General features: G+C 44.8%; 2 protein-coding genes across 2 annotated transcripts in view; one reads left to right on the top strand and one right to left on the bottom strand.

Moving 5' to 3' along the window:
* TUT4 (terminal uridylyl transferase 4) overlaps positions 1 to 26496 on the bottom strand; it is a 217202-nt gene that overhangs the window by 189360 nt on the left and 1346 nt on the right. The gene's annotated exons all lie outside the window — the stretch shown is intronic.
* On the top strand, positions 9093 to 16766 carry GPX7 (glutathione peroxidase 7). Its single transcript, XM_047869600.1, has 3 exons — positions 9093 to 9390; positions 14056 to 14317; positions 15877 to 16766. Exons 1-3 carry the CDS (start codon positions 9256 to 9258, stop codon positions 16038 to 16040), a joined length of 561 nt encoding a protein of 186 aa, XP_047725556.1. The 5' UTR covers positions 9093 to 9255; the 3' UTR covers positions 16041 to 16766.

Here is a 26496-nt window from a genome sequence, read left to right as displayed (position 1 = left end):
ACTAGAGAAAGGAGTAGTGTTCTAGAGCCAATTGTTATATTTTCAGGAATTTTTCCAGCCTCTTGTTAAACACAGTCATTACTAACACTTAAATTATGCAAACTTAAAATTAAATAAATTATAGTATAAGGTAAAATTCAAAACTCATCATTTTCTAATTACTTTATTTTATTATTTTCTATGCTCTTGGTGTTATTTACATCTATTCTCTCTGTATTGTGGAAATACTATATAATGGTGTAGTATTCTTACATCTTTTCCTAACTCCACATTTAGTGACATTATGTTGGTAGCTCCAAAACCAGCCATAGTGAGAGTATCACACCACAGAAATTGGCAAAATACTACCAGAGTTTGACCTATTACTATGTTGATTGCCTATACTTAAGAAAGTGATGTAAAACATATTAATAATGCAGATTAAATTTAGACTGCATTGTATCTGTAGCTATTACACTGTAAATAACATTAAAAAATTGAGGAATTATTCTTCTAATATTGAAAAACTACTATCTGAGTCAGCAAAGCAATCATGTGTGTCATTGACTAGTGAAGTTCCAACATTAGTCTTTATTGTTTCACTTTCATCTTACTATTTGGTTTTTGTTTGTTTGTTTTTAAGTAGGCTCTACACACACTGTGGGGCTTGAACTCATGACTCTGACATCAAGAGCTACATACTCTACCGACTGAGCCAGCCAGGCACCCCCCCATCTTACCGTTAATGTGAACAAATATCAACCAATATTCACCTTGGACTATACTTCTCTTAAATTTCAATTTTTGTTTTAATTCCACTATAGTGTTATATCAGTTTCAGGTGTACATATAGTGATTCACCAATTCTATACATTACTCAGTGCTCATCATGGTAAGTGTACTCTTAATCCCTTTCACCTATTTCACCCCTTCACCCACCCACCTACTCTGGTGATCATCTGTTTGTTCTCTGTAGTTAAGAGTCTGTTTTTTGGGTTATCTCTTTTTTTTTTCCTTGTTTGTTTGTTTTGTTTTTAAATTCCACATATGAGTGAAATGATGTGATATTTGTCTTTCTCTGTGACTTATTTCACTTAGCATTACACTCTCTAGAGGTCATTGTCATTGCACATCCTTGCAAAAGGCAAGATTTCATTCTTTTTTATGGCTGAGCCTTGAAACTATACTTGTTCAGCAATTTGCAACCATTAAATGGCTACAGATACAAGTTTAGTGAAATCGTGGTGCTTGGCTGGCTCTGTCAGTAGAGCCTGTGACTCTTGATCTTGGAGTCATGAATTCAAGCCCTATGTTGGGTGTAGAGATTACTTTAAAAAAAAAAAAACAAGGTTGGCAAAAATCAAAACATTCTGTTAGAACAAATTTGGAATTTATGATAAAGAGCATTTTTTTAATTTTTAAAAATGTTTATTTATTTTTTGAGAGAGAGCAAATGGAGGCGAGCAGGGGCAGATCTGAAGAATGTTCCACCCTAATAGCAGAGAGCCCAATGTGGGGCTTGAACTCACAAACCATGACCACCAAGGCTCCCCTGTGATAGGAAATATTATATAAAGTAGTCTTCCCTCATCCAAGTTTTTGCCTTTGCATTTTCACTTATCCTGGGTCAAAGGCAGTCTAGAAAAAGGCAGTCCTCCTTTTTTTTTTTTTTAATTTTTAAAAATGTTTATTTATTTGAGAGAGAGAGACAAAGTGCCAAGTGGGAAAGTAGCAGAGAGAGAGGGAGACACAGGATCTGAAGCAGGCTCCAGGCTCTGAGCCGTCAGCACAGAGCCCAACATGGGGCTCAAAATCATGAACTGCAAGATCATGGGGCTCAAACTCATAAACCATGAGCTCATGACCTGACCTGAAGTCGGACGCTTAACTGACTGAGCCACCCAGGCACCCTAGACAGTCCTCCTTCTGATGTACCACCAAAAGGTCAATTTTTGCCTAATGCTACATCACAAATGCCTAATTGTTTACCTCACCTCCTCTCATCCTACAGGCATTTTATTTTCTCACATAATCACAAGAAGGGTGAAAAGGGGACTTCCAACTACCTGTATTTTGACCTCAGTCTGTACTTTCACACATTAAGCTCTTTTTTCCAGCTTTCTCTTTTTTAATGTTTATTTATTTCTTGAGAGGGAGATAGAGTGAGAGAGAGAGAGAGAGACAGACAGACAGACAGACAGAAAGAATCCAAAGCAGGCTCCAGGCTCTGAGCTGTCAGCACAGAGCCCGAGGCGGGACTTGAACTCATGAACCATGAGATCATGACCTGAGCCGAAGTCGAATGCTCAACCGACTGAGCCACCCAGGAACCCTTTCCAGCTTTCTCTTACTTAACTCAAGCAAAAGACTCTGTGGGCAAAGCATCCTCTGATGGGAACCCAAAATACCCCCTCAAGCAATCAGGACTGCCCTGAGCCAGCAAGACCCCATGATGATTGACCTCAAGATAATGATCAACCTGACCTTTACTGCCCACCAGCATGTACCCACCCACCATTGTCGAACATTTTCCTTATATAAACCTAGAAGTTATTTTCGGCACTTCGGAGACAGTGTTTGAGATGCTGGTCTATTGTCTTCCTGGTGTTGGCCTCACTGAAATAAATCCCTTTCCTGTTTCCCCACCACCCTTCTCTCTGCCTTTGGATTTTGTCAGCTGCCAGTGGCTGGACTTGGTCTCTTTGGGGACCCTGGAGCCACATGCTCTTGCACCCCGGTTCCCTGGTTACAAACACAGTACAAGGGGTTTGGATAGAGAGAGAAAGACCACATTCACATAACTTTTATATCGCTACAACTGTTCTATTCTATTATTTGCACTTGTTATTAATCTCTTACTGTGCCTATTTGTGAATTAAACTCTCTCAGGTATGTATAGGAGAAAACATAGCTTTATGTAGGGTTCAGTACTATGCATGGTTTCAGGTATCTACTGTGGGTCTTGGAACATATCTCACGTAGACAGGGGGAGAACTACTAAATTTTAGTATTTGTGAATCGTGTGCCATGCGCAAACTTTATAATACACTTATATGGGTGTATGCGCACATATACACACACACACACCTTTTTCCCTTGGCGCAGAAGTTGTCAAACGTTTACCAGCATACCACTGCTAGTAAGCCACTCAAATTTAACAGGTCCAAAACTGACCTCTTGATTTTCCATCCCAAACCAGTTGCCTCTGTAGGCATCTTCATTTCAGTTAACAGCAGAACTTCATTCTTCCAGTTGCTCTGGCCAAAACTTTAAAGCCACCCGTGACATTCAACAATCAGGAAACCCTTTTGCCTCTACTTTCAAAATATATTCAGGGGCGCCTGGGTGGCGCAGTCGGTTAAGCATCCGACTTCAGCCAGGTCACGATCTCGCGGTCCGTGAGTTCCAGCCCCGCGTCAGGCTCTGGGCTGATGGCTCAGAGCCTGGAGCCTGTTTCTGATTCTGTGTCTCCCTCTCTCTCTGCCCCTCCCCCGTTCATGCTCTGTCTCTCTCTGTCCCAAAAATAAATAAACGTTGAAAAAAAAAATTAAAATATATATATATATATTCAGAATCTGACTACTTTGCACTACCTCCACCGCCATCACTTTTGTGACGGCCTGCATTTTCCTTCACATCCATTATTACAAGAGCCTCCTAAATGGCCTCCTTACTTCAATACTGCTGTCAGAGCGATTCTGTTAAAACATGAATTAGAAATGCCATTCCCTTGCTTAAAACTCTTAAATAGCTTCACATCTCAGATTCCAAGCCAATGTCTTTACGATGGCTTATAAGGCCCTACAGTGTGTGCTCCCTTCCCATCCTATTACCTCCCTAATGTTATCCCCAGTTACTCCCCGCCCCCCCGGCCCCCCACTCACTCCACTGCAATTATGCTAGCCCCTTTGCTGTTCTCCCAACACATGCATGCTTCTGCCTCATGGCCTTTGTACTTGCTGTTTCCGCTATCTGGAATGTTGCTTCTTGTTTTTCCATTGTTTGCTCTCTTTCTTCAGGTCTTTGCCCAATGCCACTTTCTCAGTGAGGCCTCCTGATCATTCGAATTAAAGCTGCAATCTCCCCACCCTACCACCACATTCTCCATCCCTCTCCCCAGCTTATCACCATCTAATGTGTTATATGTATGTTTCCTATTATCAATTTTTATCATTCTTTTCCCCCTGCTAGAATGTAAGTTCAAGAATTATTGTCTTTTTTGTCTGTCTTATTAACTACTATACTCCTAGACCTTAAAATGTGTTTTGTAGATAGTAGGTTCTCAACAATTTGATGAACAAACAAAACATTAATGAGTATTCTAAATGCCCATTAAAAGCTTCTTTGAACTTTTACAGGAGATCCAGGAGGGAGTCCCTCACCCTTCTAGGTGTTCAGCTAAGAATTGTATGTGCATTTGTCAGTGCCCTTGGGTCTCCCACTTGTATAGATAGACCACTTGGGAATAGGTGTGCTCTTTCAGAAACACAAAAAAATTCATAGTGGACTGAAAATAAAATGACAGAACATACACTGATGGTTAAAATCAATAGCATCTCATATCAGATTCCAGCACAAATAATGAAAGAAAGTTTATGAAAAATGAATATTTACTGAGTAGCTAATGTATACCAGGGAGACAAAGATGATTCAGATATAGTCCAGCCTGCCCCCAAGCCACAGAAATAGACAACTGCACAATATTATCATCAGCCCACTGAGAGGAAAATGTACTAGGTACAAAGGCATCAGAGAAGAGAGAGTGATTTAGTACCACAGGGGGGTGATATCTGAACTGGGTTCCAAAGCATGAATAGGGGAGAAGGGTAGGCCCCAGAAGAGAAATTTACAACTGAGAAACATTTCACCTCTGTTTTTTGGTTTTTTTTTTTTTCTGCTTAGTAGAAATGCCTGCCTATCTGGATTTTACAGGAAACAGCTTGGCCAAGCTTGCAAAACTCTGTATGGAGCAGAATTTGAGAACTCGTGGTTATTAGGACATCCAGGGAAAGGCTGAGTGAAAGGGACAGATGGCAGGAAGGGAGATCAACATCTTTGTGGGGCAGAGTAAAGCGGGAGCCATTTAATACCAGAGAAGCATCACAGGCTCAAGGTTCCCACGGAGGTGGGGCGGAGGAGGGAGTAGGAAGGCCGGAGCACTTTATTCCTGTCTTGGCCCTTGTCTGGAGCACATTTTCTCTGGTCTTCCTCTTCTCCCGATAATGCTGTCTGCTCCGGAAGAGAGAGCCACACTGGCAGTACAGAAAGACTCCATGTTCTGAGTCTGAAGGCCTGGATTTAAGTTTCATTAACTGTGTAATCTTGTGCCCACCTTCAAACTTTGCTCACCACAGCATGGAGAGTGAAGTCCAAGCTCCTAGGCTTGGCACTCAAGACCCTTCTCCATCTGGCCCCTGATAACTGTTCCCACCTCATCTACGCTCCACCCTCTCATCCCAACAGCCAAGCAGACTCTTGTGAAGACTGTGCCCCTTCATAGACACTGCTCTCTCAGGCCAACATCTTTGCCCTCCCCTTGCCCAAACTGGAGAATTCCCATTCCTCTTTGAAGACATGGTTCTAGTGTTACCACCTACAAGAAGACTTTCCTGACTACTAGGTTAGCAACCACCTCTAGGCCTCAAAAACGCACAGTTTCCTTTACCTCAGCATCTAGAACACATGCACTCTTTCTCCTTTCTATCCACTCTCTTTGGAACAGCCAGAGGTACCTTTCTACACCTACACCATAGGACTCACCACCACTACTCTGCTTTAAACAACAACACTAACAACAACAACAACAACAACAACAAACCACCCTCATTTCTTGCCTTAAAGACCATAATCTTGACTGTGGCCTACTAGGTATTGTGTGGCCTCACCCCTACCTGCCTCACTACCTTCCCTTACTCTTTGCTCTCTCTGCTCCAACCAGACTAGCCTTCTTTGTTTCTCAATGCACCATGTTTCTCTCTCACTCAGGATCTTTGAACTTGCTTCCTTGTTTCAACCTGCCCAATTTCTACTTATTCTTCAGAATGCAGCTCAGACCTTCCTCTGGGAAGCCCTCCTAGTCTGCTTCTGCCTCTCCTACCAGGTTAGTTTAGGTGGTACTTAGCACAGCAGTAATTATAGACCTATTTATGAATTATTTAATACCTGTCTCCCCCTGGGTAGGGACCATGCTGTCTTGTTCATCACTGCACAAGAAGCATCTAAAGCAGAACCTGGCATAGACCAGGTGCTCAATAAGTGTTTGTTGAATGACTGTAGGAATGCTTAGCTCTTACCACATTACATGAAATCTCCAGTTTACCTGGTTTCTCATGAAAGTGGACGTTGGCTGCCTCCATTTCGGTCTCAAATTTTCCAGTTGGGTTTTTCATCCAGTTTGTCCCTTGGCTCAGGTGGAAGACCCTGCAGGCAAAGCATCCCTGGCTTTGGTTTGTGGGAACGCAAACTACTTTCTTGAGCCATCAGGACTGCCCTGAGCCAGCAAGACCCTGCCTGTGATGGACTCCAAGACAATGATCAATTTGACTGTCACTGCCTATCCGCATGTGGCCTCCCACTTTTGTCCTACATTTTCCTTATATAAACCTGGATGTATTTTTGCCACTTTGGAGACAGTCTTTGAGAGGCACTAGTCCATTGTCTTCCTGGTGTTGTCCTCACTGAAATAAATTCCTTTCCTGTTTCACCACCACTTGTCTTTCTGCCTTTGGATTTTGTCAGCAATGAGTGGCCAAACTTGGTCTATTTGGGACCCTTGGAACCTGGCGCTCTGTACCCTTGCATCCTGGCTACACTGTCACACCCAGCACCATGCTTGGCATTTGGTGCGGCTCAGCAATGTGGTGTTTAAATGGTGTGTCTGTCCAATGGGATGGGACCCCCAAATGTGGGGTGACGATAGGGTGGAAGCCTGTGGCACAGGCGGTGAAAGAATTTACCGGAGGCAGAACAAAGCAGCTAGAAGTTTATTGAATACACAGCAAGGGAGCGGCTGGGTGAACAGCAAACAGGCAGTGGGTGGGGTCTGTTATTTTTGTTTGCTTGTTTAAGGTTTATTTATGTATTGTGAGGAGGGGACAGACAGAGAGAGAGGGAGAGAGAGAATCCCAAACAGGCTCTATCTACACTGTCAGTGTGGAGCTCAGTATGGGGCTTGAGCTCATGAACTGTGAGAGCATGACCTGAGCCAAGATCAAGAGTTGGATGCCTGGGGCGCCTGGGTGGCGCAGTCGGTTAAGCGTCCGACTTCAGCCAGGTCACGATCTCGCGGTCCGGGAGTTCGAGCCCCGAGTCAGGCTCTGGGCTGATGGCTCGGAGCCTGGAGCCTGTTATCGATTCTGTGTCTCCCTCTCTCTCTGCCCCTCCCCCATTCATGCTCTGTCTCTCTCTGTCCCAAAAATAAATAAAAAAGGTTGAAAAAAAAATTAAAAAAAAAAAAAAAAAAGAGTTGGATGCTTAACCAACTGAACCACCCCAGCGCCCCAAGTGGGGGCTGTTTTTAAAGGGGAAAGATGAAGAGGTATGACCAGATATGGAATTCTCCCTTTTTTGGTAACTGTGCCTAGTTGTAAGTAGCCCATTGGTCAGTTAGGGCCCATGGGTATTTTGAAGTGGGTCGCCTGATGGGCCTGTCTATATTCAGCCAGGTGGTTGCTGTGGCCCTTTCTACATTCCATCCTTCAAGCCTCTTTGTCTAAAAGTGGCCTCAACAAGAACACGTTTTCTGAGTGTGGGAGACATTGTAATGTGCTGCCCAGATTTCCCGTCAGTGAAGACCTGAGACACCAGCTGCTGGGAGTGCTGTCAGTGGAAAGCCTTTAACTGTCAGCCCCTCCAGGGACAGGGTCACCTTTGTTCCTATCGCACCCTTGCCCAGATGGCCTCACATCCAAAGACAGGTGTAGCAGGGATATAAAGTCTTGGCCTGGCCATTTTCATTTATCTGGGGACTACTCTGATGGGCCGTTCTAGCTCCAGTGTCCCCATGGGATCAACCAAGACTGTCCTTGGACCTGCATGGAGCTCTGGACTTGTGCCCACTCCTGTTCCCTCCCTCCCTTCCACAGGTGTTGATCCCAGGGAGGCTCCCTCGTAAATTCCTGCACTGCAACCTCTATCTCAGAATCTGCTTCCCTGGCACCCAACCTACAACAGACCCTCTCTCCTCTCTTCCTTTTCTCTGTGTCATCTCTTGCAGGGACCGTACACATTCATTTCTCTAAAATTTGTAGGCACCATTCAGCAGACAAAGTGTTTAGATGTGATGTGAGCCAGGAGTAAACGGTCAAGAAAGAATTCTTGAGACATTTTCAGTGCAAAAAGTGCTCTTATCAAAGCACGACTCAGGACCCATGGGCAGAAAGAGCTGCACTGGGATTGTGAAGACTCACTGATTATACACTTTTTAGTTAGTGGGGGTTAGGATAGCTTAAATCTCCAAGGAATTTGGAAGTAAAGCTTTCAGGACCTTGGGGGGGGGGGGGCTGCTGCTGCTATGATAAGGTTATTTACTAGTGCCTAGTAAAACACCAGTCTGGGGACTCTTCAGATGTGTATCAGTGGGCCATATGCTCAGGAGGTAATTGCAAATACATCTCGGGGCGTGTTTACAGCTATCAGGGAAAGTAACACTATTAAGAGCAAAGCTACAGAGGTAAAGCAATAAAGGAAGTCCTTGAGAGAGCTGCGGGAGTGTTACAATTTGTAAGCCTCAAGAATTCTGCCTGGAGACTGAGAGCCGCATGAAGCCTGACATTTGTTTCTTTTTCCTCCCATCAGTTTCACCTCCATTTTTTCTATTACTCCCATTCTATATTGCCCAGGTGCGTCAGGGAGGGAGGCTAGCCCCACTGAACTAATGGAGAAGCTGAAGCCCAGAGAAGTGGCCTGACCAGCCTAAGGCCACTGAGCTAATTAAAAGTTGAACTCTCAAATCGAATTTTTCACCTCTTTCCCTACCAAGTCGCTGCATCCTGAAACAAGACGGAGCCTCACTGCAACTGGTCAGAACGGTCTCTGGTCAGACGCCTGAACCCACGACTCTGGGGTCGGAGACGGGCGCGCAGTCCAACGCTCCCACGGTGCAGATGGGGAGACTGAGGTCCAGAGCCCCGCGCTCCACCGCCAGCGGGACAGAAGGCGAGGGGGCGCGTCCTGCCTCGCCGGCCCCCTGGCACGGGTGCCGCCTCCGCCCGCCCCCCACGCTGGGTCCCCCCGCCTGATTTTGCCCTCGCAGAGCCGCCAGCTCGGGAGCGAGTCATGGTGGGTGCACTGGTGTTGGCGTGGCTGCTCCTATCGGCCGCGGCCTGCGCGCAGCGGGAGCAGGACTTCTACGACTTCAAGGCGGTCAACATCCGGGGCAAGTTGGTGTCGCTGGAGAAGTACCGCGGTTCGGTGAGTGTCCGCCGGCGGGGCCTCGGAGGCGCCCGGGCAGGGCCCGTTGCGGGAACCCCGCAGCCCGGGACCCTGCGGGTGTGGCCCCGAGGGGGTTCCGCAGCCCTGCCCTGGCTCCCACTCCCCCAGCTATTCCCCCCCGGGGTGCGGCGCCCCCAGATCCTGCGCTGAGCCTATCCCGCGACTACGTGGCACGGCCTCGGCGCGCAGTGAAACCCGAAACTCTTCCAACCTACGCCGATTTCCCTCGCAGCGACTTTGGGCAGTGGAGCCCGACCTCTCCCAGAGGCTGCTTGCCTCGGCTAGGCCTTTGTCAAGCACCGGTCGAAAGGCAACCCTAGCATCCTGCCGCCTTTGTCTCTCCCATCCCCCGTTTCCGCTCTGGAACTGGGATTGTTGCTGATACTGAGTCCAATGAGAACCCCGTGGATATGGATATGCAGTGCTGGGGTAGTTAAGATGCCCGGCGACCTTTACACAGATCATCCTTTAGAGAGGACAGGAAGGTCCAGAGGAAAGGTCATACAGCTCTAGAAAGCACAGAGCCTGGAGAGAACTACCCATCCATCTGTGGACTTCTCTAGGCAAACTCCTAAGATGGCAGCTCGGGCTGAGATACAAGAGCCATCCAGGCTAACTGCTATCTCATTACCAAGTCTCTCAGAGAGGACTCAGAGAAGAAATGTACCTGGGTGAGTCTTTGAAACAAGAGTGAGTTTTGGCAAGACCAAGAAGAGCTTTCCAGGCAAAGAGCTGTTCATACCAAGTCTCTAAAGCAAACAAACAGCAAGAAGGATGGAGGAGGAGTGGGTGGCCTTCAAGCAGATCTGCTTGAAGGAGTATAAAGCATGAGGCTGAGTGGTGGAAGATGAGGCTGATGATAGTAGGGAGGGACCGAGAGGGGCCTTGAACAGTATATTCAGAGGCCTAGATGTTACACTGTGTATAATGAAGAACACTCTGAGCCCCATTTCTCAAGATGGCCCTAGGGCCTTAATGTGGGAAAGGTGGGGAATTGGTAATGAACACATAGGTACAGCATCCAGATTTGGATGGACCACACAAAAATGTCTATCAGCATTCTTCTCCTGGGAGCGAGTCTTTAGTGAAGAAAGTACTTTCTAAACCTGAAAATGCTCAAATATGCTGATAGTCCTGGGGGCAGTATTCCTTGTCCTGATTGTCCCCCAAGGTATTGTGAATTTCAAATGAGATGACAGTGTGGAAGCTCTTGGTAGAGTGCTCCGTACCTGTGTTTGGTGGGCTCCAGCAGGAAACTCATCCAGGACTGAGGACAAAGAGCCAATAAGAGTAGGGCCCATTCCCAGTTAGGCCTTTCCTTCCTTCTAGTGCAGCTTAACAGAGAGCTCCAGGTTTAGCACTTGACTAGCTCTGCTATTCATTCATTCATTCACTCATTCATTCATTCATTCATTCATTCATTATTATTGAGTACCTACTGTACACTAAGTACTAGGCCAGTCTTTGGGACACAGTGGTGAACAAAAAAGATAAGTTTCCACTTCAATAGAGCCTATATGCAATGGAGAAGAGAGAGACAATAAACAGGAACAGAAATGAACAAGGTAATTCCTAGTACAGTGGTAATAAGTGCTAAGATGGAAATAGAACAAATTTTATTTATTTTCAGAAGTAATAAGGCACCCAGGATGTGAAGAACAGAAATCCTGGAGAAAAATGACCCAGAGAAGTGATCCCAGAATTCTGAGTGTTTTCATACTCTTGGCTACTGGTATATCCGAAAAAGCATAGGAGTGAGAAGCCAAGAAATCAATCAGAAAGAAAATGGAAAAAAGAAAAAGCAAAGAACAAAGTCACACACCTGCTAAGAGATAGAGTGAGAATTTGAACATAGGCAGTCCAGCTCCAAAGCCCAAGCTCTTAGCTGCCAGGTTTAGAGGGAAACCAGAAATAGTCCAGGGAAGCTGTAAATGATTCTGTTGAGTTAATCCAAGCTAGGACTACCACTTGGTCATTCATTCACCTGTAAATAATTACTGGCTCATTATGTATATTTTACCACTGTCTTTTAAAAATTGAAAGAGATTTATTGGCTCCCACTACATGCCTGGCACTGAGTCCAGCCCTGGAGACAAAACCATGAGCAAGATTGTATAGTTTATGCCCTGTGGCTAACTGGAAGGCAGTCATTTAGATCAGTGTTGAGTATGGATGAATGGGTGACTACCTGGGAATGTGCTTGTCTACGGTGTGAGCTTATGTACATGCAGGCCTGAGTGTAGTATGCATGCAAATAGTTTATTTGTTTCCTTGCTTCTATGTGCACGCCTGAGTCTGTATCTATGCTTTGATATGCACATATGTAAATTAACTATGTATATTTGGGTGTCTCTGTCCATCCATGCTTTGATCAGTTTAAGGAGAAACTTTTTGGTTTCAGGTATGGAACTAGAAACAGGATTTCCCTCCTTCCAAGGGTAGGCAGACGCACAAGACATAGGTTAAAAAAAGCAACTTTTAATGCTTTCACTGCCCAGGGATCCAGCAGAAAAGAAAGAGGAAGACCCCCAATTAAGGAAGGGAATTAAGGGTCCCAGTTTCTCAGCACCACAAGCAGAATACGACATGCTGACACAGATAGGGGAGGTTGTTCTAATGGCCTGTGGCCCCATAGAATGGGTCCTTCCTCATCTGGTAGAGGCAGGGTAGGGGAGTTACAGCTCAACAGTTCTCATCATCCAGCCCAGTAGTTCTCAACTGGGGGTGATTTTGCTCCCCAGGAGACATACAGCAATGTTTGGAGACATTTTTGATTGTCAAAACTAGACATCAGGGCGCCTGGGTGGCTCAGTCGGTTAAGCGTCTGACTTCAACTCAGGTCACACTCTCACGGGTCATGGGTTCGAGCCCCGCATTGGGCTGTGTACTGACAGCTCTCTCTGCCCCTCTCCTGCTCACGCTCTGTCTCTCTCTCTCTCTCTCAGAAATAAATAAACATTAAAAAAAAATTTTTTAAAGCTAGACATCTAGTGGGTAGAGGCCAGGGATGCTGCTAAACATCCTACAATGAATAGGAAAGCCCCTGCATAATAGAATTATCTGGCCCAGTGGGGTGCCTGGGTGGCTCAGTCCATTAAGCACCGACTCTTGATTTTGGCTCAATCATGATCTCATGGTTCATGAGATTGAGCCCCATCTCGGGCTCTGCACTGACAGCTGAGAGCCTGCTTGGGATTTTCTCTCTCTCTCTGCCTCTACCCCGCTTTGTGCTCTCTTGCTCTGTCTCAAAAGAAAAAAAAAAAAAAAAAAAGGAAGGAAGGAAGGAAGGAAGGAAGGAAGGAAGGAAGGAAGGAAGGAGGAAGGAAGAAAAGAATGATCGGGCCCAAAATGTCAATAGTGCTGAGGTTGAAAAAGCCTGTCTAACCTGAGCCGTTTGTGCCAGTGTATGTCCAGTGCCCCAGGCTGTCTCTGGGAGGTGGCTCTCTTTATGGAGCCAGCTAGTATAATCCCAGCTCTTCCAAAAAAGTGGGCAAAGAGATAGGGCTGGGCTCCACAGACACAGGGTAAGATTTAAGAATTCTTTAACAATGTATACAGCATTGGTGCCAAAATCCTACTTGCTGTATTGTGAGCAATTGTATTTATCAGCCAGCTTTGTATGTATCACCTAAAGGCTATAAATAAATGCATTTATTATAAGGTGGTAAGACGTTTAAGGAATAGTCTAGTGACTCAAGAAAGTGGTATTTGTGTGCTGGAGGGAAGAGGCGCAGAAAGGGATTGCCATGGGGTCCTTTTATGAAGAAAACCTACGTCTGTCTCTATATCCATGTGATTGTGTATGTGTGTACATTTACTTATTCATTTAGCACTTTCTGAGACCTGAAGAGGACATGGCTCCTGCCTTCAACGGGTTCACAGTGGGTTTCTTAGAAGGGTTTATTACTCATGTAAAGTGATGAGTGCCAGTTGACTGAACCAGAAATTGAACCCAGGTCTGCCTTTCCATTCCCCCACATTACCTCCTTTTTTGTTTTAATTTTATTTTTTAAGTTTTTTTTAATTTTTTTAAATTTATTTATTTTTTTATTTTAGAGAGAGAGCATGCCAGCAGGGGAGAAAGGCTGAGGGGAAGAGAGAGAGAGAGAATCTTAAGCAGGCTCCATATGCTCAGCGCAGAGCCCGACATGGGGCTCGATCTCACGATCATCAGATCATGACCTAAGCCAAAATGAAGAGTTAGATGCTTAACAAACTGAGCCACCCAGGTGCCCCCACATTACCTCCTGATGTGAGCTCACCAGTGTGTGTGCCTCTCTGTGTAAATGTGTTGTGTGTGTTTGTGGGCATGTGTGATGTGTGCTAATATATTTTTGTATCATGGGGCATATGCATCCCCATTTATGTATATTGTATGCTTATTCTCATGGATGTTCATGTATGTGTATGCACACATATCTGCAAGCCCCTGAATGTTTGATTTCATTTGTGCCTATGTGCATGTGTTTGTGTGTTTGTGAGAGCATTGCACATTTACATATGTATACATTGTGCTCTTGCTTGAATATATGAGAAAGCATTAATTTTTGGGGGGTGGTCACCGTGTGGGCACGTCTGGCATGTGAAAGTGCATGACTCTTCACTGGGCTGTGTATGTATCTGGGTTTTGTTTTTGCCACCCAGGTGTCCCTGGTAGTGAACGTGGCTAGTGAGTGCGGCTTCACAGACCAGCACTACAGAGCCTTGCAGCAGCTGCAGCGGGACCTGGGGCCCCATCACTTCAATGTGCTTGCCTTCCCCTGCAACCAGTTTGGCCAGCAGGAGCCCGATAGCAACAAGGAGATCGAGAGCTTCGCCCGCCGCACCTATGGTGTCTCTTTCCCCATGTTTAGCAAGGTCGCAGTTACTGGCACTGGTGCCCACCCTGCCTTCAAGTACCTGATCCGTGAGTCCTGATCTGTTCCCTTACTTTCCCTCAGCTGGCTGAGGTCATGGCTCCCTGGGCAGCAGAAACTACTTGCTGATTGGGTGACCTGGGGCCCCTTCCAGACTCCTGCATATAGGTTCATGGTCTGTTCGAGCACTCATCTTTGAGGATGAACAGAGAGGTATTCCTGCCTGAGGATACCTCTACCCCTGCTGCCTTGAAGTTCCCCCTCAGGGGCACTCTAGCAGACTTCTCTGAGGTCCTGTTTTCATACACAGGGATTTTAAAAGGAGACTGAGGCCCTCAGATTTAGTCTATGTGAATTAGTCGAGCTTATGGATTTCGGATGGAGACACCAAGGGCAGACAGAGGATGCCACATGTCTGGAGAAGGCTGACCAAGATGGCTGACAGGTTATCTCCTGTCCTGAGTTAGGGGCAAAGTCCATATACCATGGAGGGAAACCTTCAGAGCAAAAATTCCAGATCTTAATATTTCAGAAATAGGTCCCCTCTGCATCCCCAGAAGCTTCAGAACTACAAAATGAGGTCATGGGTCAAGCTTATCATTATGGTCCTGTTTCCTTCCTTGGGCCTTTCTCTTCCTTTGGAGGCTCCATTTTTGCCATCTATGCTGTATATCTGATTGCCTTCACATCCCTCACTACCACCCCCCACCCATTTACCTGGAGGAGTAAATGAAAACAGTGTAGCAAACAAAAAATCCCTTACTGATGCAGATTTGAATTTTGCCCTATGGGTCAATCCTAATATTTGCTTTTTTCCCCTGTGTGTTTTTATTAGTACCTTTCCAGTTCCCATAGTTATAGATCAAACCTAACTGTGCTTTAGAAGCAACTGGGAACTCTTAAAAGTGGTTTAGTCCAAGACCTACTGAAGCAGGGCCCAAGAATTTATTTAAGTACCTCCCCCCACCCCCACAACCAAGATTCAGATGCAACCAGTCCACAGACTGGTTGGAAACCACAGACTGGTTTGGAAACCATTAAGATTTCCTTAGAGAATAGGCTGTAGACTATTTAGTAGTTTGAGATCATTAAGAAAGGAGGATCTGATACTACTTTATCAAGTACTTCACAGAATCCTAAAGCAGTAGTTCTCAACCTTGGGGCCATATTGGCATCTCCTAGAGAGCTTTTACAAAAATACTGATGCCTGGGGGCGTCTGGGTGGCTGAGTCAGTTAAGCATCTGACCCTTGGTTTGGGCTTAGGTCATGATCTCACAGTTCATGGGATCAAGCCCTGTATTGGGCTCTGCACTGACAGCATGGAGCCTGCTTGGGATTCTCTCCCTGTCTGCCCCTCTCCCACTTGCACTCTCTCTCAAAATAAATAAATAAACTTAAAAAAAATTACTGATTCCTAAGACTTACCACCAGAGATTCTGATTTAAGTAGTCTGGGGTGTGGCCTGGGCATCAGGATTTTAAAAAGCTCTCTAGTTAATTTTAAATAATGGAACAACTGCTTCAAGGGAAGGATGGACACCAATAATGGAATTCCAGGAGAGTGGACACAGGGAAGCACATTTTGCTTTCCTTCTTCCTTTTTCTCTAGAGACTTCTGGGAAGGAGCCCACCTGGAACTTCTGGAAGTACCTAGTGGCCCCAGATGGAAAGGTAGTAGGGGCTTGGGACCCAACTGTGTCGGTGGAGGAAATCAGGCCCCAGATCACAGCACTCGTGAGGAAGCTCATCCTGAAGAAGCGAGAAGACTTATAACCACTTTCTCTCCTCTCCCACTGTCCCATTCCCCCCACCCTACACCTTGGATGGTGACCAAAGCAAACTCAGTCGTGCTCAATGGTGCTCGGAGGGAGGGCCTATGGACTCTCCTTCCTCCACTTTTATCCCATGTACCCTATCCTTCCTATGAGGGAAAAATCTGGTATTTTGTATTTGAGTCTTAGAACAACCTTTAGGAACTCCTGGCCAGTGAGAGCTCTTGACCAATGAATCACCAGCCAATAAGCACCTCTAGCCCATGAAAACATGTGGCAAATAGAAGTATATCAAGCAATAATCTGCTGCCTATTAAGAACTCTATAAGATGGGACCAATTCCTACCTCACAGGGCTGTTGTGAGGATGAGGATGAACAACCTATGAAAGGTGCCTAGGGCAGTGCCAGCTCACTAGGAGCATTCAATAAATGTTTTTTGCATATGAACCAAAAAATAACTTGTAATCAATAAAAACTTGCACCCAACATGAATTTCCAGCCATTGAGAATCCAGGCCAAAGATTTATTTGTTGTTGTAGTTGTTTTCCTCTGTATTATTTTTTTAATTGAAAAAGTAATCCAAATAGATTGTAAAATAATACAGGATGATAATAAATAAAAATAGAAGTATCTGGGCACCTGGGTGGCTCAGTCCGTTAAGCGTCCAACTTCAGCTCAGGTCATAGTCTCATAGTTCGTGAGTTCAAGCCCCACATCAGGCTCTGTGCTGACAGCTCAGCCTGGAGCCTGCTTCCGATTCTGTGTCTCCTTCTTTCTCTGCCCCTCCCCTACTCACACTTTGTCTCTCTCTCTCAAAAATAAATAAACATTTTAAAAATTTTTTAAAAATGAAAGTATCTCCCTCGTTTTCTATATCTCACTCCCTGGAGGTAAGTAAACACTGTTAGGAATCTGGTACAAAGACTTCCTAATTTTTTTTTTTTATCAAGCCAATCATTGCCCAGTAAGAATGCACTGACCAAAAGTACACTACAATAACAAATAGGCAAAAGATATGAAGAGATCATTCACAGAATAATGTATATGGATAATAAGGATATGAAAAGATGCTCAGCCTCATTAAAATTGGAAAGATTTTTTAAATGATAATACTCATAGTTGGTAAGGATGTAGGGAAATGGGCATTCATAGTAACTGTTGGTGGGACAATGAACTGACATAAGTTTTTGGATGGTGATTTGGCAGTATCTTTTAATTTTTTTTTTTTTTTTTTTACTGTTTACTTATAATTTGAGAGAGAGAGAAAGACAGAGTGCGAGTTGGGAGAGGGCAGAGAGAGGGAGACACAGAATCTGAAGGAGGTTCCAGGCTCTGAGCTGTCAGCACAGAGCCCGACGCGGGGCTCGAACTCACGAGCCGTGAGATCATGACCTGAGCTGAAGTCAGATGCTCAACTGAGCCACCCAGGTGCCCCGGCAGTGTCTTTTAAAACAAAATGCTCATGCCCATTGATCCATCATTTCTCATTCTAGAAGTCTCCCCAACTGTGCAAATATATATGTACAATAATATGTATGTTTACTGTTCAGACAGTAAAAACAGTAAAAACTGTTCAAACAGTGAAAATTGGATGCACCTCTATGTCCATCAATATGATCTGATAATAAATTAGTGTACAAATCCAAATAGTTCACTAATACAGTTCTCAATATGAATGAATTAGATTTTTGTCTTAAAATATTTTTAAGATATCTCTACACCCAACGTGGGGCTCAATCTTACAACCCTGAGATCAAGAGTCACATGCTCTACCCACTGAGCCAGCCAGGTGCCCCAAAATGAATGAATCAGAATTCTATATACTACCATAATAAGTTTTTGAAAAGCAAAAAAAGGGCAAGTCGTAAAACAGAATGAATACACGTGCACACACACACACACACACACACACACACACACAAGCCAGTAGAGGGGCACCTAGCTGGCCCAGTCAGTAGCATGCAACTCTTAATCTCGGGATTGTAAATTCAAGACCCATATTGGGTGCAGAGATTACTTAAAAAATAAAATCTTTTAAAAAATCCACTGTAAGCAAGCATAATATTTTTATCAAAAATTTCAATGTTAAGTAAGAGGGAGAGAGGGAGGGAGGAATATAGACCAAACTATTAATGGTGGTTGTCAATGAGCGAGTCAGGGCAAAGAGGGCATAATAGGAGTCCTTCACTGTGTCAAGTATTTGTTAAGTATTTTTGTAATGTTTGAATTTTGTATATAAAATATGTATTTCGCTTTTATATAAATATCAAAAGAGGCAGCTAAAAACTGAGGTGATGAGCAAAGTCACCGATCAGTAATTCATTGGCTAATAAGAATTTCATGTCCACTTCTCCCAAGGTCACTCTTCTAGAAGGGAGACTCAGATTCAAGTCCTGGCTATGTCCCTGACTCATAGACTGAGCAAATTGTTCCCTCTCTGCTGTCTTCCATTTTGCCACTGGACAATGAAAGGGTTGAACTGTGCTTACAGTTTTTGCAGTGTCCCTTAACGGTCCTTCTCAAAAGTTACCCAGAATAAAAGAAGGCTCTCTGTAAGCCGACCACAAGTCCCTCTATCGTGGCCTCCAAGCCTGCCTTTACACAACACACCCTGCTCCAAGTTCCAGATCTGCATATGCCGTGCACATACACACACGCAACGAAATGCAGCAATCAAAGAAATGTTTGTGATGGACACCTCAGAACCACATTCTCTTCTCTGCCCCTTCCCCATGGGCTCGCTCTCTCTCTCTCTCTCTCTCTCTCTCTCAAAAATAAACATTGGGGCACCTGGGTGCCCCTTTTCCATGCTCGCTCTCTCTCATCTGATTGTTGGTTTCAGCTTAGGTCATGATCTTGCAGTTCGTGGGTTCAAGCCCCACATCAGGCTCCACACTGTTGGCGTGGAGCCTGCTAAGGATTCTCTCTCACTCCCTCTCTCTCTGTCCCTTCCCCACTCGCTTTCTCTCTCAACATAAATAAGTATACTTAAAAAAATTTTTTTTTAATGTTTATTTATTTTTGAGACAGAGACAGACAGAGCATGAACAGGGGAGGGTCAGAGAGAGAAGGAGGCACAGAATCTGAAACAGGCTCCAGGCTCTGAGCTGTCAGCACAGAGCCCGACGCGGGGCTCAAACTCACGGACTGTGAGAGCTGAGCCAAAGTCAGCCGCTTAACCGACTGAGCCACCCAGGCACCCCAAAAAAAATTTTTTTAAAGAGTTGCACACTCCACTGACTGAGCCAGCCAGTTGCCCCCAGAACGACATTTTCAGTGGATGTCTCTCTGGCTTATCCTGCTTAGCCTCTTAGCCACATCTGACACACTGATGACTACACTCTTCTCCCTGACACATTCTCTGCTTTCATGCCACTATCTTCTCTTGATTCCACCCCAATCTCTTTGAGTGCTTTTACCTTTCAGTATCTGTTAATGTCTCTTCCCCCTGCCCACTCCTTTGCTACTGGTCTTCTTCGGAGTAATAGGCTGGTCCTTTTTCTCACACCATGTACTCTTCTGCAGCCACCTCATTGTTTCTCATGGTTTTGACCACCACCCATGCTCTCTTGACACCCAAATCTCTACCTGGCATCTACACTGGATAGATATTATTCACCTATTATTCACTTGCCTACTGGGCATGTCTACAAACGTTTCAGTTCAACATGTCCGGAACTAAACTCATCATCTCTCCTGGACACACCTCTCTCCCTTCCACTCAGCCTTCACAAATCCCCAAAGCCTTTACATTCACACACCACTCGCTCACTATAGTATTATTGTTTAAGTGACTGCCCTCCCTTCTCTCCCTAGCACAGTGCCTGGCTCTTAGTATTACATTTAATTATAAGGTAAGCATTTTGAGCACCAGCTCTGTGCTGTCAGTTTCCCCCAGAAATTTAGAGTCCAGCTGAGGATTTTGTAGTCCCAATTAGACCTTCATTCCTAGGCTTTATCAGCTCTCTGCTGTCCCCACGTCCCCTCGAATGTGCAAGAGTCCCAGAGGAAAAAAAATCTCACTTTAAATCCTTATCAACTGTTACCTTAATCGTCATTGACTAACCGGTATCTGCTAACAACTTAGTTTTAAATTAATCCCTTGGTAAATCAGCTAATACTTGAGTAGTTAATATTTGATTTTCTACTTACACTTTAGTTATCTTCTAACTCTTTATAAGCATTATACTTTATCAGGTTTTATCTTAGCACTTAGTGGTTTAGCTATTTGCCAAGCCTTAATTATTAATCAATACTTAGTTGGCATTTGACAATGTCTAGAGACATTTTTTGTTGTCACAACTAGGGGATGGGTACTATGGGCATCTAGTGGGTAGAACCCATGGATGCTGCTGAACATCTATACTGCACAGAACTGTCCATCACAACAAAGAATTATCTCAAAATGTCAATAGGTTAATAAATCCTGGTCTGGAGTATTGCAGAGCAGGAGTCACAATCCCAGCTCTGCTGCTTAGCAGCTGGGTGACTCGTGAACAAAGTACTATACCTTTCTGGGCCTCAGTGTCTCCCTCTGGGATATGGGGGATATTAATAGCATTTAATGCATAAGCCTATTATGATGATAAATGCTAATACACCCACAAACCACTGAAGTACCTGATACATAGTAAATATTCAGTAAATGATAGTTCTTGTGGTTATTTAAATTTATTGTCTCCATTTAAAAAAACAGGAAATTGAGGCTCAGAGATGGGAACAGACTTGGCCAAGGTTAACAGAAAAGGCAGTTCCAGTCATAGGGTTGACAAATGTCACTAAGAATCTTCTGTAAATAAATGCTGAAGTTTTCTTGTGTGTGGACCTAACACAAGACACAATCCTTGTTCTCAGCAAAGTGGAAGGAAGGGGAGAACTAACCTTTCCCAAGTGCTCATGTACCTCTATCTCATTCCTATGAGGTCAGTATTTTGACTTCCATTTTACAGATGAGGCTAAGTAAGAAGTCCAAATTCTCCCAGGAAGTCAATTGCCAAGTATTGATAGGCTGATCCGGTACCAAAGTCCTTGCCTTTCCCTAGTCTCTGTTTCCTGGACTCTAATGACACTCCAGCTAGGATGGAGAGGGAGCAGTTAGGATTAGAGACATGATCCTAGAAGAAGGCAAGACATTCACTCCAGGGTGCACAAATCTTAGAGTAAATTCCAGGAGTGGCTGATCTCAGGCTGAAAAAGAATTGTGCACATGAAAAATGCTTACTAACACGTGAAGAGCTGGACTCATGTTGAGACCAGAGAAGGAGGTAGGCAAAGGCAGTGTTTCCTTGAGTTTTGGGGATTAACAGACCTGGGACAAATCCCAGCGGGGCAAATACCAGGTTGGGATTTGAACTACTCAGGTGAGTAGTTTAACTTCTCTGAGGCTTGATAGATATATTGTCTACATATTTATATATAAAAAACCCATACTTCAGAATGACTTGTTCAGTTATTAATTCCTCCCTTGAGGTACAGTTGACCCTTATGGCCATGCAGATTTTTTTTTTTTAATTTTTTTTTTCAACGTTTGTTTATTTTTGGGACAGAGAGAGACAGAGCATGAATGGGGGAGGGGCAGAGAGAGAGGGAGACACAGAATCGGAAACAGGCTCCAGGCTCCGAGCCATCAGCCCAGAGCCCGACGCGGGGCTCGAACTCATGGACTGCGAGATCGTGACCTGGCTGAAGTCGGACGCTTAACCGACTGCGCCACCCAGGTGCCCCAAGGCCATGCAGGTTTTAAAGATATGCAACAGAAGGGACAGGTGGGAGTTGAAATCTGGCCTGAACTCTAATTACCCAGCCTTACCTTTGGCATGGAGCTACATCAGGCCACGGGAAAGGTCACTTTTTTCCTAATATGCACAAAGGAACAAAGGCAGTGCAAAGCAGCAGTCCTGCCTTCTAGAAGACCCTAAGCCAACTGCAGTGAAACTAGGGCTGAAGCAGGCACTACCTCCGTCATAGAGGAGCTTGTGGTCTGAAGCTGTAATTGCCAAGTGAGATGATGACACATGGAAGGTGCTCAATGAATGGTACATATATAGTCAGGACAACAGATACTGCAGAAAAGTACAATGTCCTGAGAGCTGGCCACAGAAAGGCGTCTAGCAGAAGGGGTTATTTCAAGCCTGGCCTTGAAAGGTGGAGAGGATTTAGATAAGTACAAGGGGGGGAACTACATGAGCAAAAACTTGGGAGAGGGGGTTCCTTTCCCAGGTCAGACTGGTTAAATCGGAAGCTTCCTGTAGGAAAGAAGAGGCAGGTATAGTTGAAGAGACAGGGAGAGTTCAGATTTTAGAGGTTCTGGAATCACTGGGACAACTCAACAGATCAAGTGAAGCCTTCAGAAAATCTGTTAATCCAATGGGAGAAAGGATAATCTTTTCAAGGGATGAGTGAAAAAAAAAAAAAAAAAACAGGTTCCAGAAGAATACATGCAGTATGATTTTTATTTAAAGTTTTATCCCAAGTAAAGCAACTCCCTACAATTTCTCAAAGATCCATACTTATGTGATAAATGCATGAAGAAGAGCATGGGAATGATAAACACTAAATTCAGGAGAGCAGTTATCTGGGGGAGGAGAGGGCAGGCAGGAAGGAGTACACAGGGGGCTTCAAACAGGACTGATCAATGTTTGTATTTCTTAAGCTGAGTGGAGGGTACATGGGTGGTCCTTCTACTATCCTTTATGTTGTTTAATGTGTCTTAACAAAAACTCTACACCTGGAGTCAGGAAAGAGTTTGGCTGGTATCAGGAGCTCTGAGCCTAGGTCCCAATTTGTCCCTGGATGTCATTTGTCCCTGGATGTCATCAAGGTGTTCCACTGTGGTAAAGTCACTTCTCTCAGGATGAGACACAAGAGCATCATTATGGACAGGAAAGGAAGGATTCGTACTGGGCATCAACGGGGAGGCCCTGAGAGGAACTGGCACTTAGAGGGAAATAATGCACCTGTGCCTCCTTCCTTTGCTTCTCCAGCTGCAGTGAACTGCAAGCTGACCCCAGAGCTCGGTGGGTGCCCGAAGGTGAGGATGGGGGTGTGTAGGGGATGGGTTCAGGGTGGGCACAGCTGCAGGAAGCAGGGCAAGGGGAGAGGGGTGCTCGGCGGTGTCGAGTGCAGACACTGCCCGCGGGGCCCACACGCGGCTGAGCCCAGCAGTGAATACTCAACCTCAGGTTGCACACGGGCTGTCAGCCGCTGCTGACTGAGGTCACCACACTGCGTGGCCCACCCCAGCGAGGGGCCATTTCTTTCTAGAGCCTCTCTGAGGGGACTGGGTTCCTGGAGCAAGGGTGCTGAGGTCTAGGGGCACTGCTTTGAGAGCCACGCAGGAGAGGCTTCCAGTTATGGCTCCCTGGGTGCCAGGGGACACACGCTTCCATCTCCAGTAATATAAACTACTGCCCTAATGTAATGCACAGGCAAAAAGTGACCGACCTAAGGTCACACTGCAGGTGACTGGAACTCACTCCTTGCATATAGTTGGGCAAGCTACTTAACCTGTTTGGGTCCAAGGTGTGGTGTGTGTGTCTGTGTATCTGGAAGACACCATACCAAAGTATTTGTTTTGTGTGATGAGATTATGGGTGATTTTGATTGTTTCCTTTAACTTACTATAATTTCTAGTTTGTTGTTTTATAATGAATATGTATATATTTTGTTATTTAAAACCGGGAGAGTAATAGTACACAGGGTTGTTGGGAAGGTTAAAGGAGAGGATGAAAAGCACAGAACACAAACTCTAGATTACAGTGTTTTCTCCATTAATGTGAATTCTCCCTGCTCACCCTTCCCTCCTATACTTTCTTTCCCTTGTGGTATTGGAGACTCTGGTCCCCAGACCTCAGCTGGGGAGGAAGGAATTGATGGAAGGAGTCACACTGGCTGTGTGACTTTGGGTAAATCACTTAACCTCCCTGAGTTTCTTACTTTGCAAAATGGGAAGAATAACACTGATCTCAAAGGAAGTTTTCAAGGACTGTATGACATACAAGATGGAAAACTTCCTGATACTTAGTAGGTCTACAATAAGTGCCTGCAAGAAGAATAAGCATTACAGTAGGAGGTAGGCCAGAAAAACTAAAGGATTTTAGCATATGGTCCACAGAGCCCAGGGGGTCCGCGGTTAGAGTTCAGGGCGGGGTGGGGGGGTGGGGGGTAGTCTATGAACCTGGAATGAAAAAAAATTACATCCTGTTTTCACTAACCTCTAACTGGAATTTAGCATTTCTTTCTGTCATGCAGGTAAGGAACAAGCCACAGTACTATTTATCAGTACCTGTGACTTTGTCACCAATAGAAATCCTAGATAGTTTTGTATTGCATTGCAGTAGCAATATCTTGAAATACTATTTACACTCATTCACCACCTCAAAATTACAATAGTTAATAGACCAATCTCTAGATCTTGCTTTTTAATGTTTAAAAAAGACACAAAATAAATATTTCGATAATGATCCTATATAACTAGTATTCTTGTTATCCTAAGTAATTTACTCTTTGTAGTTAAAAATATTCTTCCAAGGGGGCGCCTGGGTGGCTCAGTCGGTTAAGCATCCGACTTCAGCTCAGGTCACGATCTCGCGGTCTGTGAGTTCGAGCCCCGCATCGGGCTCTGGGCTGATGGCTCAGAGCCTGGAGCCTGTTTCAGATTCTGTGTCTCCCTCTCTCTCTGCCCCTCCCCTGTTCATGCTCTGTCTCTCTCTGTCTCAAAAATAAATAAAAACATTAAGAAAAAAAAGAATATTAAAAAAAATATATTCTTCCAGGAGCGCCTGGGTGGCTCAGTCGGTTGGGTGTCCAACTTCCACTCAGGTCACAATCTCACAGTTTGTGAGTTCGAGCCCTTTGTCGGGCTCTGTGCTGACAGTTCAGAGCCTGGAGCTTGCTTCGGATTCTGTGTCTCCCTCTCTCTCTGACCCTCCCCAGCTCACACTCTGTCTCTTTCTCTCCCTCAAAAAGAAATAAACGTTAAAAAAAATTTTTTTTAATAGTCTTCTGAATGGGGGGGGGGGGGTCTATAAGTCTTCATCAGACCACTAAAGGAACCCTTGGATAAACAGACACGTTTATCATGTTTATCAATGCCTGGGCCATTGACAGCTGTGTGACATTGGGTTTGTTATTTCTCAGGGGCACAATCATCCCTGCTTGGCTCATCCCACAGGGTTGTTGGGAGGAACAAATTAATTCTTGGCTGGAAAAGTTTTCTGGAAACTGTTGGCAGCTTCACAATTTTCCCAAAAGTCAGAGTACAGTCCTTTTTACCTTTCAGTTAAACCTCTCTCCTTTCCACGGGATTCCACTCCACCCCCTTTACTTTCCATCTGATAAATAAAGAGGTCAAAGTGCACCTTCATTAGGGTATGCCATCCAGCTCCCAGTTTGCAGAGATCCATAGCTCAGTGGAAATGTTTTCTGGGGGATAATAACGATTCCCTCCAGTTTTCACATTTGACCTTATAGTGACCCTTGAGGACACTACCCCTTCCAAAATTATTCTTCTGTCCTTCAGATGGTGACCCCTCTGTGGCCATGGTCCCTACATTTCCCCTTTCACTGCTCTGTCCTATGATCATCTGTGTGACTCCCCCACCATACTGTGTGTTTCTCAAGGGCAGACCCAGATCTGACCCCCTCAGGGACTCCAGTGTTCAGGTCAAAAGCATGGCACACAGGGGCACCTGGGTGGCTTAGCCGGTTAAGCATCCGACTTCAGCTCAGGTCATGATCTTGTGGTTCGTGGGTTTGAGCCCCGCATTGGGCTCTGTGCTGACAGTTCAGAGCCTGGAACCTGCTTCAGATTCTGTGTCGCCCTCTCTCTCTGGCACTCCCCCACTTGCCCTCTGTCTCTCTCCCTCTCAAAAATAAATAAACATTAAAAAGCATGGCACACATTAGCGTCTTAGAAGCTGGCCTAGATGAAGAAAGGTGACCTGAAACACAGAAAAACCAGGGAAGGAGTAGAGCTAGGGCTTGAACCCAGGTCACCTGATGCCCATGATATATCCCCCATATACCCAAAGCAAGGGATGGAGGAACTGAGGAGTTTCAAGGCATCACAATAACTATTTCCTCCTCTACCCACTCCTGTGAAAAATGAAAAGAGCTAAAGATCTTGTAATCTTGAGTTAGCCCCTGCCCATCTGTCCAGTGGGAGGTGTCACATTCAGTGGCTTTCAAGCCTTTTTGACCTGATTCAAAGTAAGAAATGCATTTTACATTGTGATCTGGTCCATAATGCATACATACATATGTAACTGAAAAAGACATTTTATGAAAGAACACTTAGTTTTACTATCTGCAGTGCACTTTTTCTATTCTGTTCAATTATTATTATTATTTAAACCTTGCTGTAACTCAGTAACTGGTTACATGCCCCACAAGTCTTTTTCAACCCCAATACCCCATGTCTAGCTGAATGGGCATGATTCCCATATAAAATAGGACA

The sequence above is a fragment of the Prionailurus viverrinus genome, chromosome C1 (genome assembly GCF_022837055.1).
Source record: "Prionailurus viverrinus isolate Anna chromosome C1, UM_Priviv_1.0, whole genome shotgun sequence".
In the NCBI taxonomy this organism is placed as follows: Eukaryota; Metazoa; Chordata; class Mammalia; order Carnivora; family Felidae; genus Prionailurus; species Prionailurus viverrinus.
This window is presented reverse-complemented; position numbering and strand designations above follow the sequence as displayed.